Raw genomic sequence first — 14,327 nt, forward strand, 5'->3', positions numbered from 1 at the left:
TTGTTCTAGCACCAAGTCAGCCGGGATGAGCAAAACCAACAGTGCCATACAGAAACACTGCTCCTTGGACAGCTCACGTTCTCATGGTATCCGTCGTTATCTGGGCCGATGACTCACACATCCACATAACCAGCCGAACCTGCAAAGCAGAACTTCCAGCCTGCATTCCCAACTGCCCACACCTGGCATCTCTGCCCGGTAAGCTTTGCATTAGGCTGGGCCTCAACCCCAACACCCCTCTTCAACTAGCCTATTCCCTCCAGTGGCATTGCCTTTTCTTAGGACATCTGCATTCAGTGCCTTCACCCAAGGCCGTCTGATTCTTCTTTCCAAGTCTCTCCCAGATTTGCACCTTCTCCATTCTCATGGGCAGGGCCCCGGGTCAAGGTTTTAATAGCCAGTTAGAAGGAATAGCTTTCTTCTCACTTTCAGTATATCCCCACTCCTCCTCCATCTAACAAGCACCGGACACATCAGCCTACTCTCAAATGCCATCTGGGGCGCCTGGGGGGCTCAGCCAGTTAAGCATCTGACTCTTGATTTTGGCTCAGGTCATGATCTCATGGTTCCTGAGATGGAGCCCTGAGTCGGGCTCTCTGCTGACGGTGCGAAGCCTGCCTGGGATTCTCTCTCACTCCCTCTCTCTCTACCCCTCCCCCACTTGAGCATGTGTGTCTCTCTCTCAAAATAAACAAACTTAAAAAAAATAAATAAATAAAATGCCATCTAATTGGGGCACCTGAGTAGCTCAGTCGGTTGAGTGTCCAACACTTGATTTCGACTCAGGTCATGATCCCAGAATCGTGGGATTGAGCCTGATACCAAGCTCCATGCTGAGTGTGTAGCCTGCTTAAGATTCTCTCTCCCTCTCCCTCTGCCCCTCCCCTGCTCATGCTCTCTCAAAAGAACATAACATAACATAAAATGCCATCTAACAACATCGAGCACTTCCGCCTGATACTTTCCAAGGCAATTTTCACCTACATCATCTTATTTTCCTCTCCCTATAACCCCACAGGACAAGGAATTCAATGCTTACAGAAGGGGTGTGGCTTGCCTGAGCTACCCCAGCTGGCAAAGGAGCAGGGAGCCAAAACCAAAACCTAGAGCTTTTCGCTGGCACTCTAAAATATCTCGGGTCTCCTCCTTCTTAAAGTGCAAAGACTTACTTTTATTTAATGAGTTCAGTCCAAAATTTTCTACCTGAAACTCAAGACTTTCTATCAACTGATTTCTTCTTCACCCAAAGAAAGGATCCTATTTCCCACTATTTCTGTGTACTTGTTTTTCCTTTTCCTCCAATTTGGCCGACCTCTTTAAGATCAGTAGTTATTATTTAGCTCTGCTTTGAACTGTAACAGTAACTACCATTTTTTTGAGCAATTAGAATATTCCAGATACTAAAGCAAACTAAGTGGATTACCTCATTTTACTATCAAGACAACACTTGACTGCTAAAAGACTCACCTGACTAAACACATCCAGAAAAAGGACTCTTCTCCTCCACTCCAAACCTGCCTCTCTCATAGTCTTGCCCAAGCTGGTAAATGGAACTACCATCCTTTCCATTGCTCAGGCTAAAAGCCTAGACATCAGGTTCATTTCTGTCTCCTCCTCACCACCATCCCCCAACAAATCAAGTCCCGCTGCCTCTGAATTCATAGTATTGCCCAAAATGTCTACTCCTACCCCCTCCACTGCCATCCCCCGTCATAAGCCACCATCCCACTTATACCTAACCCTGCAGCAACTTCAACTGGCCCTCTTTTCTTCCTCTTGCACACTTTATTTTTCCCAAAACAGCCCAAGGAGATGCTTTAAAATGAAAATCTTATCTGAATCCATCTGAAACAACCCATCAACAGGTAAATGAATAAGCAAACTGGTTCATCCATACAGTCGAGCACCTCTCAGCAATAAAAAGAAATTAATCACTGATACATGCAACATAGACGAATCTCAAAAAAACTACACTGAACGAAGAACAGGATGTACTGTGTGGCTTCATTTATACGAAATTCTGGAATATCAAAACTAATATATCATGATACAAAGTAGATCAGTGGTTGCTTCTGATAGTGAGGAATTTGAGTGGCAAGGAGAAGGGAACTTCCTAGGGTGATTATAATGTTCTGGGGGGCGCCTGGGTAGTTCAGGCGGTTGAGCATCCAACTTCGGCTCAGGTCATGATCTCACTGTTCATGAGTTGGAGCCTGCTTCTGATTCTGTGTCTCCCCCTCTCTCTGCCCCTCCCCTGCTCATGCTCTGTCTCTGTCTCAAAAATAAATAAAAACATTAAAAAAAAAACTAAAAAAAAAAATGTTCTGGGTCTTGATATGCATTTGTTGAAAGTATCAGAAATGGAAATGGGGAGCACCTGGGTGGCTCAGTCAGTTAAGCATCTGACTTGGGCTCAGGTCATGATCTCATGGTTCATGAGTTTGAGTCCTACCTCAGGTGAGCTCGAGCCCTGCTTCAGGTGAACACGCTTTTCTCCCTCTCTGCTCCTCTCTCACCTGTGCTCTCTTGGAAGGAAGGAAGGAAGGAAGGAAGGAAGGAAGGAAGGAAGGAAGGAAGGAAGGAAGGAAGGGAGGGAGAGCAAGCAAGCTATATCATTTTTTTTTAAAAAGAAGCGGAAATCAGATCATTTCACTGTGTGAAAATTATATGCACTTGGCCATCTGGCCCCATCTACTTCTCCCACTTCATCTCCTACACTTGCCCCCTTGCTCCCCATCTACCCACAAGGGTCACCTGGCCACCCTTGAGCATACCAAGCCATTTCTCCCCCCAGAGTCTGTGCACTCCCCACCTGGCATCCTCTACACACACACACACACACACACACACACACACACACACACACACACTGTCCCCACCCCCAAGCTTCTTGTTATCATTCAGGCCCCAGACATTGTCCCATCCACTGAGAGACCTTCATGGGCACATGTCGGAAGGACTCCCCAGGCACTCTCATTTACTTCTCTGTTTTCATTCTCTGTATGGCACTTACCACTTTCTGTTATTTTCTTGTTTACTGTCTGCTTCTGCTACCAGAAAGCAAGCTCTGCAAGAATAAAAACCCATCTGTCACTGTATCCCCAGCATCTAAATCAATGCCTGGCACACGATGTAACAGTTTGTTGAATGAATGGATAAAGTTGACAAAATCACACTCTCCATATTCAGCTATGCAATCTGAGGCTTGAAAAGGGTAAGTAATCTCCCCCTGCTCACACAGCGAGAAAGCAGCATTTCAGCATTCAAACCCAGGCAGTCTGCTGCCTAGGTGCACGTTCCAAACCACTCTGATGTCCTGCCCCCTTCACTTTTGTTTCTCTGCTGTTTTATATCGTTCACTCCACCTAGGCTGAGCCTCTCTCCTACACTTCCAGCTGCCCCCAGCTTATCATGGTTTTTCTCTGCACTGACTTCATGCTTGATTATTCACTTGAATTTTTCTTTCCCTCCATATCTGTCTCCCCAGCAAGATGTGAGGCTCCTTGTGGCTTTCACTTCCTTTGTCACTCACCGCCCACCAGGACAGAGCCTGGGCACAGGTACCTAACAATACTCATGGACGTGTCCCCCTGGAGGTGGGGTGAGTCAGGTAGTCCTATGGGTATGTGCAAATCCCGGGTTACATGACTCACTTTGCTATTTCAAAGTATGCTGACCTTGACTTCATTGGCATTCTGCCATCCAGTTTCAACACCAGCTTGTTAGAGCTGATGCAAATTAGAGCTGCTGCCACCATCAGTCACTATGATACTACTCAGGTCTCATCCCTGTACTTCTGGAATCTCCTGCATACCACAGAAGCCTCACAGAGGGCTGCACAGACCAAGAGCATGCAACGGATGGGGACTTTTTAGGAGGGCATAGAACTAATGGAAGGATCCTCGTATGTCCTGCCTGAAGTGACTGAAGGGGTTACTCAAAGCCTCCTCCTAAGGTTAGGTGATGTATCACTCCAAATGGATCATTAAAGATATTATTCACACTTGATGCAAAATAAATGTATTCACCTCCTGATTTAAAAAGTAATAAGCCCTGTGTCTGTGCTTCTGGTACAAACAGAAGAACAAATTAAAGAAAGACGACTGTAGCCTTTAGTTTAAGTAGGCAGCAAAGCAACAAAAATATAAACAGTAGTTAGAACACACGCCTTTGGGGGTGCCTGGGTGGCTCAGTCAGTTAACCATCTAACATCGGTTCAGGTCACGATCTCACAGTTCCTGGGTTCAAGCCCCACGTGGGGCTCTGTGCTGAGCACTCAGAGCCTGGAGCCTGCTTTAGATTCTGTGTCTCCCTCTCTCTCTGCCCCTCTCCCCCACAAAAAATAAACAATAAAAAAAAAAAGAAAGAAAACATGCCTTTGTAGGTGATTTTTTTTTTCGTTCACTAACACAGTATAGACTTTTAGAATATGTGGTAGGGCCTTTTTCTCACTTCATAGGTTTTAACTCGCTGGTCTCACGATACTCACAACACACTTTTGAGAACTGACTTCTAACTTGCAGAAGAGGAGACGGTGGTCAAAGAAGTTCACATCATCCTCTCAGAAAAGGATTCATGGTGGATGTGACTCTCCCTGCTCGTCTTACAGCAGAAGCCCAGGCCATCTGACAAGTATTGCCTATGTCATCAGGTCTAACTGTAAGCTCACCAGGGACCACACGAGCAACAGAGTCAGAAGATGCTGTTCCAGCCCCAGCCCGGCGACCACACAGCTTCGCGGGAGTTGCTAAACCTCTCTGGGCTTCAGCTGCCTTGTCTCTACACACAATCTCCCCTCTTCCAGTCTCATGAAGCCTGTGAATATGAAATTAGCTGTGAACACGAAATTACCCATTTAGTTAACAAATATGTATTAAGCACCTACTATGTGCAAGGCATAGTCAGTGGAACTGGAATACAAAGTGAACCAAAGTCCCTGCTTCATGGAACTTCTATTGTCACAAAGTAAACAATATGTATTTCCAAGTGTTGAAAAATGAGGAAAAGAAAAGCAAAACAGGTAACCTTACAGAGTGATGGGGTGCTGCTGTATTTGGCAGGGGGGGGGGGTGGTCAGGAAGGCTTCTCTGAAAAGTTGGCATTTGAATAACAGACCAGAATGAGGTTTGACAACAAGCCACACCAATACCTGGAGAAGAAAAGTGTGCAATGCAAGGGGTATCAGCATGCATAACTAAATGCCAGAGATGAAAGCAATTCAATATTATAAAGATTCAATTCTATTTCAATTGTGATGAAAAGTGATGAATTGTCATAAGGAATTTAGACGGGAGCTACCTAAGCAGAAATCTGAAGCAGCCCATGGAAATAAATGTAGAATAAACAAACAGCATTAGTTATAACACCCCCATGTACATGTGCACACAAGTAAAAACGTAAAAAATTCTGTTGTGTTAAATACATCAATCACAGGGGCGCCTGGGTGGCTCAGTTGTTTGAGTGTCCGACTTCGGCTCAGCTCATGATCTCACAGTTGGTGAGTTCGAGCCCCACGTCAGGCTCTTGCTGACAGCTTAGGGCCTGGAGCCTGCTTTGGATTCTGTGTCTCCCTCTTTCTCTGGTCCTCCCCTGCTCACATTCTTTCTCTCAAAAATAAATAAAGATTAAAAAACAATTAAATACATCAATTACAGAAAACATTACTTTATAAGTGGATAGTCCATATGATTCCATGAAATAATAAGCTTGCATATTTCATATGAGTTTTCAAGGATGAGTTGCTATGCCAAAACTGTGTGGGGCTACAGAGTAATCAGCGTTCCTCACTACACTCCTAGAGAGAAGGGGGCCTTTAGTGGTCTCAGCACACACTTCTAGTATGAAGGAAAATGATCTCTTTCCTGCATTTCCATCCCCTTGGCCAATAACACAACAGAGGTGTCAATGCCTACTGGAGCTTTATGTGCTGGGTTCTGCCAGCCTTCTAGAAACCCTGCCACAGCTCCCACCATGGTTCTGCATGGCTTGCAGGATACAATGTAGAACTCTAGATATCTTTCAGAACCAAGGATGGGTGACAGCAAGACTTCCCAGGGGTATTTACCAGTAAGGACTCACCACTACAGATTCCAGAGGAGAAGGAAGTATGTAGGCTGGCTGTTCCAGCAGCTGTGACATCACAGGCCCCCAGCACCCACCTCCCCAGCATTCTGTTCCTCCTTCATCCCAATGCTTATCTACAGCCCTCCTTGGTTTTGTTTTTTTTGGTTTTTTTTTTTGTTTGTTTGTTTGTTTTATTTATTTTGAGAGAGAGAGAGAGAGAGAGAGAGAGAGAGCGCATGTGTGTGAGGATGGAGGAGAGGGCAAAGAAAGAGGGGAGAGAGACAGGGAGAGAGGGAGAGAGAGAGAGAATCCCAAGGAGGCTCGGCAGCCCAGTCAGTACAGAGCCTAACGCAGGGCTCGATCCCCCAAACCCTGGGATGGTGATCCGAGCTGAAATCAAGAGTCGAACGCTTAACTGACTGAGCCACCCAGGCGCCCTCCTCCTTGGTTACTTTTCCCCATTTCTGCCCTCATGCGTTCTTCCCTATATGCCAAGAACTTTCACATATGCTAAATTCTGGAATATCAAATTCCCATCTTTTGAAGATTTAATTAAAATTCATTTTATGAAGTTGTCCACATCCAATGACTTCCATCCTGAAAATGGCTGACAATTTTTAAACTTATTTTTAGGTTAAAAACATGTGTCTTGGGGCACCTGGGTGGCTCATTCAGTTAAGTGTCCAACTCTTGATTTTGGCTCAGGTCATGATCTCATGGTTCATGGGTTTGAGCCTCACATCAGGCTCTGCACTGATCGGGATTCTCCCTCTCTGCCTCTCCTCCTCTCTCTCTCTCAAAATAAATAAATAAACTTAAATAATAATAATAAATAAAAATGTCTTTACAAACTACTCCTATATGCAACAACATGGATACAGCTGCCAGACATCCTGTGAGTGACAAAAGCCAGATGCAAAAGAATTCATACCATGTGATTCCATTTATGTCAAGTTTAAGAAAAGCAAAAGTAATCTCTAGTAATAAAAGTCAGAATAAGGGTGAGCAGAGGTGGGGAGGAGGCACCAGGGGGCCCTCAGAAGTGCTGGCAATGCTCTCCAGCTTTATCTGGACGGCAGCTGCATGGCTGTGTGCCTACACACAAATTCATCAAGCTGTATGCTTGCGATATGAGCACTTTACTGTCTGCATAATAAAAGTAAAAGGTAAAAAAAATGACTTCCTTCTGAATTGTACTGAAACACTGCTGTGTGTGCAGTCCTCTGTAGAGCTATTTGGGGACGTCTAAATGTCCCGGACAGTCCGTTCCTTACCTCTCTGACACATCTGGAACCTTCTACAGCCTGAGTAGGTATCACTTTCATCTTCCTTCAACAAGGAATTGTAATGGGCCAGCACAGTGACCATTCTTGACTGTCAGCTTTAAAACAATCAAGGGCATGCATCGGTCTGCCCTAGGCCAGTAATAAAGAACACTTTATTTTGTTTGCTTTATGGCCTGCACGGTTTCAATGAACTAGAAAAGCCTTTGAACATACTCTCAATAGGAGTAACAATAAATGTCAAACAAGAGCAATCGAACGCCTAAAACGAAATCCTCTCTGTAAACCACTGAGATTCAGAACACCATCCCCTCCACCCCACAAGAAAGTCTGGAAAGAGGACGCAAAATCTCTTTTGCGCTGGAAAGAAAATCTACGTGGGCTGGCTCTTCCCTGAGCAACCGCCGCTGCTCCCAAGAAGCTGCTTAACCTCTTTGGGTCTCAGTTCTCCACGAGTAAAATGACCTTCCTTAACCTTCCTCTTGCCCCAGGCAGAAGAATCAAATGACACGAGGCAAAACACTTTGGCAAAACACTATCAACACAACTGCTGATACCAAGGGAAAGTTTCCAAAAGTAAAATAAAATAGACGTAGGCGGAACGCCCTGTATCCCAAGAACTTTCACATACGCTAAAACTATGTCATCCTCACGTCGATGAGGTGCCACCTTGACTCCCGCTTCACCACTAGGGAAACTGAAACCCAAGACCCTGAAGTGGCTGCCCCATCGTGCCCTGCACGGAGGGTGAGGGAAGAGCATTCTCCAAGTTTCCTCCAGGCAGCGCGCAGAATAGGAAGCACGCCCACGACTCTGCCACAGGTGCCTTTGTGCTGGAATCAGATTAGCAGCAGGAAACCATTAAGAGTAAGACACCACTGACAACTGTTCCTAAATAACTACCTTCCTCTCGCGGAGACAAACCAACTAAATCAGAGGCCACCGAGCCTTGGAAATCCAAGTTTTATTGGCACTGCACGGAGTATCCAGATCTTTCATGTGAGAAGCACATGTTCTGATTGTTCCGAGGGACCTCATGTGAAACCGTATGTTTCCACCTAGACGTTCCCCACGACGGGTTAGACCTGTGGATGTAGCTGATAGAAACAGAATTAAATCCCGCCTATGTGGCCAGGTTTAAATCTGCTCGGTAGTTTAAAAACAAACAAACAAAAAACAATACACCAGCACTGCATCACAAAATGCTATGTGTAAGCACATGCTTCCTGAAACAAAACGTTCTCTTTTGCCCTATAAACAACTTTCTCAGTTACATAAAACTGCAAATTGCAATCTGAAGGCTTTGCGGGCTTGAATTTCCATCTTCCCTGAAAGTTTATGAGGAAACAATTAAATTTGGTCATCTTTCTCTAGGGCTTTTTATATTGTGCCTGCCAATTGAAATATTTTTCCTATGTGTGCCTGGCTCCATGACACCGCCTCTTAGAGAAGTTACCACATGTGAAATAATCATGTGCTATAGATGTAGACGTTATAGCTACACCCTTCCATGTTTTCTGCTTTGCTATCATAATTCTACTTACCCGTTGAGTCTCCAAAAGGATATTTCTAATTTGGTTTCTGTTTACGAACTATGAATTAACACAAAATATCACCTTAAAAAGGTGCCCGGGGGAAGAAACTTTTCAGGGAGACGAAAGGCTTTTAACACTGAACTGTAGTGACGGGGGAAAAAAAATGAACTGTAGTGATGGATACACAACTATATGACTTTACCCCAAAGTATCTGACTGCACACTTACAGCCCGTGAGTTTTGTGATCTATAAATTATAGTTCAATAAAGCTGTTTAGAAATATGCCCCATGATTCACAGAGTGAGGTTTTTCAGGTTTCAAGTGCTATTCAAATTAACCTTAAAAGCATTAATGTTTCCTAGGCTGCAAATGTATTTACAGTATTATGGGTCAATATAATTTTCCTTTAGAACAGAGTTCCTCAGCTTTGGCCCTGTCATTTGGGGCCCGATAATTGTTGTGCAGGTCTGTCCTGTGCGGAGTGAGATGCTCAGTAACATCTCTGGCCTCTACTTACTAGCTGCCTGTAGCACTTCCTCCCTCACGGTAACAATGACCAAAAATGTCTTCAGACACCGCCAAGTATCCCCTGGGGGGCAAAATAGCTCCTAGGTAAGGGCCGCTGCTCTAGATGTTGCAGCTGAAAAAGAAATTTGCTCTTTGGGGGAGCGACTGACAGATACAAAAGCGTTGGGGGCTCTCCTCAACTTTAGGGCTTGTTCCAGGGCCCCAAGCACCAGTTCCTGGCCAACGCAGGACAATTTTTCTCTGCCTCTGCCCTCTGCATATTCTACAAGCAGTGTTACTTTTAGATTACAAACCATTATTTTTTTTTTTTTAATTTTTTTTTTCCAACATTTATTTATTTTTGGGACAGAGAGAGACAGAGCATGAACGGGGGAGGGGCAGAGAGAGAGGGAGACACAGAATCGGAAACAGGCTCCAGGCTCCGAGCCATCAGCCCAGAGCCCGACGCGGGGCTCGAACTCACGGACCGCGAGATCGTGACCTGGCTGAAGTCGGACGCTCAACCGACTGCGCCACCCAGGCGCCCCCAAACCATTATTTTTTAAGTGAAGCCTAATTTTACAGCCCGTGTCACTCTCCAAGTATGGCAGTCAGCCCAGAAATCAAAGCAACTGGGTTCTCCATAAATGCTTTGTGGCCACCGGGGCCGACAGACAACTCGGCCATTGCCATTAGCCAGCATTAATCCAACACTTTTAGGTTCTAGGAACTTTGGAAGTAATCAAGGCTCAGAGAAAAACCAAATGACTTATGGCCAGGATCACACAGAGGCAGAGCTGAGATTGGAGATACCTCTAAGCCCCAAACTGAGCTGCAGGAGGGGCTTACCAGGACCAGACACCCATCTGGATGCCTCAGACATATCAGCCCACTTTAAATCCTCCCTGTTATGCAAAGAGGTGGTATTATTATTCCTACTTTACAGACAAGGAAGTGGAGGCTTGTCCAAGGTCACACAGCTGGATATCCTGAAATCTGAACTCCAATTAGTCTGAACTCACAAGCACAGGCTCTTGGCCACTATACTGACTCCTCTCCTGAAAAAGTGCCCTATTTCATTAGGAAGAGTCAGTGGGATATTTTTTTCTTTCCTTTTTTTTTTTTTTTTTTTTTTTTTTTTTGTAGATAAATAATACTTAAATTCAAGGAGATTTAGATTTGGGCTACTCATACATTTACTTCAGTTTATTTTATAACACTAAAAACCCAGTCCTGAGAACACCTGTGAGATACCTAGAAATGTCCTACATGAAAGAATCCCCTCTACCCCACCGTCAAGAAGCAGTCAGGCTAAAATTTCACTACTTCCATCCGTAAGAGCTAATCATTTCCTCTGTTTTCTCTTCTCTAATTCATTCATCCAATCAGTAACCACATCAGTTAGAATCTATTCAGAGACAAACACATATCAAATAATCACACAATTAAATATTGTGATAAAAGCACTAGGAAGGAAAGGTATACACAAGGGGGTTCCAAACAATTTATAATGGGAAGGCTGGCCCAAGGGGGGGGGGGGGGAGGTAAAAGAAATACAAGGAATGTGAGATCTGCAAGAAGAGTTGGGAATTAATTTGAAAGTGAAGCTTTCAGTACCAGTAAACAGTGTGTACAAAGGCCCCGGGGTAGAAGGAAACCACGGGTGCAAGGCCCCGAAAAGGAGCCAGACTTAGCAGTGGTCAGGCCGTGCTGGGTTTCGTGGACCCCAGCAAAGAGAAATTAAAGGTCCCAAGTAGAGATATAATGTGGTCAGATCTACATTTTTAATGATCACACTCCCATGTCACACAGGAGCAAAGAGATTCTCTGAAGCAACCTTTGCCAGAACACAGTTCAAAGAACTCTACCCTGGATCCTGCAAAACAAGTTTGTTTGTTTCTTCTTTTTTCTTCTCTCCAGGGTGTGGCATACCACCAGGGCTGTGAACTAGATCCCTCCTCCTTCTGTTTCGTTTGTGAAGTTTAAAGGCCAGATCCTTTATCAGGTCTGGGACCTGGTTTTCTTTTAACAGCCCCCAGTAAACTATTCATCCCTTTCCAGGTCCCTCCTCCTTCTCTCACCTCTCTACTCCCTCCAACTTGCCAAGGGGCCGTCAGTGACAAAAGGTAGAGGGGAATCCTTTTGGGGCTTTCTTATGTGAGGGTAGAGACAAGCTGAGAAAGAACCACAGAACTGCTCTCTCACACTCCCCTCACACCCAACCAAGCACAGTTGAAAAAGAAAAAAGAAAGGCAAATCTGAAAGACTGTTACTCCCCTGGTGAAGATTCCTGGATTCCTGGGGCCACATACAATGCCCCCCAACCTGGTGGCCTCAGCCAATGCAGCGCAAGCTCCCGTTGGCCCAGCTCCAAGCTTTCACAAGTGCTTTCAGTTTCTCCTCTTCAAGAAGCTTCACATCACCCCACCCTGCACTGCCAAGAGTCCTTAGCACCCACTGACACTTCCTCCAGGAAGCCATTCCTACCCCACCCATGCCAGCCCATGAACTGCCCTCCTCTGAGTTCCAACAAAAAACTAAGAAAGCAATTTTTTTTACTTCGCTGTGAATGGTTCACTGCACACCTCCCCCGGCCTCCAACATATGCATGCACGTGCATGTGCCCGTGCACACACACTCCCTCAGCAGCTCCAGAAGGACACATTCTGGGTACCACAGCCCCAGCATCGAGCACAAAGCCTGGCACCGAGCTGGGACCCCTCTAAGTATTTATCGAATGAATGAGCAAATAAAAATAGACACTTTCAGAGTCTCCCGGGAGCAGAAAAAAGAGGCCTTTAATGAGAAGCTTTCCCTTCCCCAAAGTTTGGTCGTGAATGAGAACATGAAACACTCAAATCACAAACTTTAGAAAAGCTGCTACATCTCACTCTTCAGAAGTTTGAAAGGATCAAAAATATCAATGCAGGGCACATAACCTATGCTCATGGTTTGGGGACCAAAACTTCTGGGAAGTTTTCGGGCGTTAAGGCAAGAGCAGGCAGCAGGGAGAGAAGGGATTCATGAAGTGAACACGGTAAAACGCCGGGACAGAAATGCTGAACTGACACTTACTACGTGAACCCACACTGGCTGCAGAACCTCAAGTCCACCAGGTAACTGACCTTGTTTTCGATTCCGGGCACAGATCTCGCTTCGCCTAATGCCCTTTGTAACCACCTCCTGGCCCTTCACCTTTCTTAGAAGCATACTCCCCTCTATCTTCTTTATAGTCCTTTCTAAATACCAACCATGTATTGACCTCAGAGGAAGACAGTTTGCCTTCTTGACTGAATCCAAAAGCGATTAATAATAAATCACCCAGGTCTGAATTGGGGCCTTGCTGCTTGGCGTGTGGCCACTGGACTAGCATCACATCATCTGAGAGTTTGTTAGAATCGCAGACATCTCCACCCTGATTCAGAATCAGCATTTTAACAGCTCCCCAGGTGATTCCTATGCACCTCAAAGTTTGAGAAGCACTAGGCTACATCCTACATTCACTCAACAAATACTTATTAAACCAATACAGGGTACACAGTAGGCATTCAACATATACATGAGGATGGGAACGGTGTGGGAAAAAGGGTAGGCAGAGACCTTCCACTGCAGTTGAGAAACTCCAGTAAATACTAAAAACAGCATCGCTGTGGAGAGAGGTTCCAGCAGGATTAATAATCTTTACATCAAAATTCAGAAAGTGGCCCTTGCAGCTTGGCTGTGGGAATCTGGAATCTGGGAACTTGACCCTGTTTGCAGCAGGCGGGAGAGATACATGGGAGGTGTGAGTGTGTCTCTTCCCCGCCTCAGCCACAGGCCGCAGGAGCTGACAAGGCCAAGTCCCCGCCCCCCTCAGCTGTCACCCTGTCAAAACAAAGCCGCTGCTGACAGCGCAGGGCCAGCCTGCCCCGCGGCCTCGGGCAAGCCTCCCACCCCGGGAGCGCGGCGCCCACATCTGGATCTGCAGCTAAGGGGCAATAGGGTGCCGAGAGCTGGGATGGAGAGGGGATGGCAAGAAAGGCGTGTCCTCAACCTGAGCAGTGGTGCCCGCTGCGCCGGGCTGTCACCTTGCCAAATCCTGTTTACACCTCGAGCAGCTGGGACAGCGTTTTAACGAAACAAGTAATAATACAATAATGACGGGGCTGTCACCGCGCGCAGCAGCGCCTCCGCCCTCAGCCTAGTATGTTGGGAGCTCCCGGACCCTCGCCTCGGGCTGTGCCCACATCGCCATCCGGCGCGTTCCGCCCCTTCGATCTTCCAAAGCGCCGGAGTCCTGGAGCCTAATTCACTCTCACCCCTTCCACCCAGTTCCTCCCAACGGGGCACGGGGAGAAGACGGGAGAAGAGGGGGCTCTCAGACGCCCCCGGTGGGTGTCTCCTCGGCCCCGGGGCGCCCGCCACTTAGTAAGCGCTGCTCCCCTCTCTGGAAGGTGCCTCAGGCGAGCTCCTACAGAGCAACAAAGCCCCAGGGCAGCCCAGGAGCGCAGACGCAGAGGCAACTCCTTCCAAGGGGGAAGAATGAAAGGCTCCGGGTCTCGGCGATCCCCTCCGTCCAACCCAACAGGACTCTCGTCCGAGAAGAAGCTAATTGGGCGCGGGCGACAGCAGCACTTCCGCGGTGCAGCGGCCCCAGGCGGGAGGCGGGAGGCGGGAGACGGGGGCGGCAGGGGGAGGGGGCGAGGGTCCCGCGGGCTGGGCCCCGGCCCCCCCACCACCTTCGGCGGCCCGGGAGCGGCGAGGGAGTACCTTGCAGGCGGAGTACACTCCGAGTTTCTCCAGTTTCTTGGCCCGCGGGGCCGAGCGCAGTTGCGCCTTCTTCACGGCGATACGGGCCGAGCCGCCGCCTCCCGGTCCTTCGGCCGTGCCCGCCGCCGCCACTGCCGTCGCCGGTCCGCAGGCGCCCGAGCCCCCGGCGGCGGCGGCGGCGGCGCACGG

General features: G+C 47.1%; 1 protein-coding gene across 1 annotated transcript in view; it reads right to left on the reverse strand.

Annotated features, from left to right (window-relative positions):
• KAT2B (lysine acetyltransferase 2B) overlaps window positions 1–14,327 on the reverse strand; it is a 106,068-nt gene that overhangs the window by 89,651 nt on the left and 2,090 nt on the right. The window contains exon 3 of the mRNA XM_040481112.1: window positions 14,139–14,324. Within this exon, the coding sequence (XP_040337046.1) occupies window positions 14,139–14,324 (186 nt within the window). The remainder of the gene's footprint in view (window positions 1–14,138; window positions 14,325–14,327) is intronic.

Source organism: Herpailurus yagouaroundi, unplaced genomic scaffold (assembly GCF_014898765.1).
Source record: "Herpailurus yagouaroundi ecotype Mexico unplaced genomic scaffold, PumYag 159, whole genome shotgun sequence".
In the NCBI taxonomy this organism is placed as follows: Eukaryota; Metazoa; Chordata; class Mammalia; order Carnivora; family Felidae; genus Herpailurus; species Herpailurus yagouaroundi.